Below are 1,700 nucleotides of genomic sequence, written 5' to 3' on the forward strand. Positions count from 1 at the left end.
AGAAGAATGAGAATGAAAGATGGGAGCTGATCCGCATTGAGGCGTTCACGAAGGACTTGGAGAACGAATCGAGGTATTGTACTAAGGTTGATGATGAGGTAATGGATTTTAAAGGTGGCACTAGCAAATGTTATGAAACTGAGATTCTCAACGACAAAAAGAAGGAAACTCTAATAAATGAAGTAATTCCTGCTGCTATCAAACTGCACAGGGATCGTCTGCTTGTGCAACCCCAGGAAGGCAAATTGACTGTTCCTGAGTTTCAAGATGAGAGTTATTGCAAACATTTCACTGTACCCTCAGATCACCACGATAAAGGTGTTGAAAATGCTGACTTTGTGCTTTACGTGGCAGCCGGTACCGGAGAGCCATTTGGTGTCACATGTGCCCCTGCCGAAGCGTCAAGTCGCCCGATTGCTGGTGCCATTAATATTTCACCGTACACTCTTGTTCATCCGCGATGGGGTGTCCGTGCTGTTGCCCACGAGATGGCACACGCACTGGGTTTTGACTGTAAGCGGATGGAGCAACTTAAGATGGTGACCAAAATCAATGTGCGTGACAAGGATCGTAAGGTGGTGAGTTCCAAGCTGACGAAGGAAAAGGCACAAGCACATTACAATTGCTCCACTCTCGAGGGTATGGAGCTGCAGTTGGGTAACGGAGATGAGGTACAATCGCACTGGACGCAGCGTAACGCGAAAGATGAGTTAATGGCCCCGACGGATGCATTCGGTGCCGGTTACTATACAGCCCTGACCATGTCAACTTTTGAGGATATGGGCTACTATAGGGCAAACTGGGGAATGGAGGAGCCAATGAGCTGGGGCAACCACAGCGGGTGCGATTTCTTTGAGGATTTGTGTATCGTCAACAATGCTGCCAAATATCCCGAAATGTTCTGCGGCAAAAGTGTTTCTCGATGCACAACGGGCCGCAGTTCCCCTGGCTATTGTAGTGTGCCTGCCAGTTATCATTGGGAGAGCGAAAAAGAAAGGTGCCCATACACCAAGCCCTATTTTGGTAACTTTGAAGAAAAATATCGATACGCGTTTTGTTTTTCGGATGATGTACCTGCTCTTGATGGGTCACTGATGGGGAATGACTCGTGGTGCCTAGATGGTGAGTCACTCCATGTGAATTTTGACGATGGCAGCGTGAAGGATGACGTGGCCGGAGTGTGTGCGCTGGTGTCGTGTAATGAGAGTAGTCGTACAGTAATGGTGAAGTACAACGGTAGCGACGAATGGCACGACTGCCCCGAGGGTAAGTCCATCGAAGCAAAGCCACCTACGTTCAAAAGCGGCCATATCAAGTGTCCCAAATACACTGAAGTGTGCACCATTGCCCCCAACGGCAGCAGTCTTCTTCCACTTGTCAAACCACCTGATCCGACACCCCCTGGTGGTGATAATAATGGTGGTGACAACAATGGTGGGGGTGATAATAATGGTGGTGGTGGTGATAATGTTGGTGACGATAATGGTGGTGGTGGTGGTGGTGGTCATGGTGATGGGTGTGCCACTGCTTCCCCCATCGCTCTGTCAGCTATTGCCCTCATGGTTATCACGCTAATGTTATTACCGTAAACGGTATCAATGGTCCCACTTCACGCCATTAGATAGTGACACAGTGATGTCATGTGCTCAGCACCAAATGTATCCAAGTGATGGTGAACCAGTATTTACTTATACAGTACA

The 1,700-nt window shown here is 48.5% G+C and overlaps 1 protein-coding gene across 1 annotated transcript; it reads left to right on the forward strand.

Moving 5' to 3' along the window:
* Nucleotides 1-2: 2 nt before the first annotated feature.
* Nucleotides 3-1,589, forward strand: TM35_000113500 (putative surface protease GP63; the record flags this gene model as incomplete). Its single annotated transcript, XM_029025059.1, has 1 exon — nucleotides 3-1,589. A coding segment is annotated over one exon (1,587 nt), but the record flags the coding sequence as incomplete, so codon positions are not given.
* Nucleotides 1,590-1,700: the final 111 nt, after the last annotated feature.

Source organism: Trypanosoma theileri (assembly GCF_002087225.1).
Source record: "Trypanosoma theileri isolate Edinburgh chromosome Unknown TM35_Tth_11_V1, whole genome shotgun sequence".
In the NCBI taxonomy this organism is placed as follows: Eukaryota; Euglenozoa; class Kinetoplastea; order Trypanosomatida; family Trypanosomatidae; genus Trypanosoma; species Trypanosoma theileri.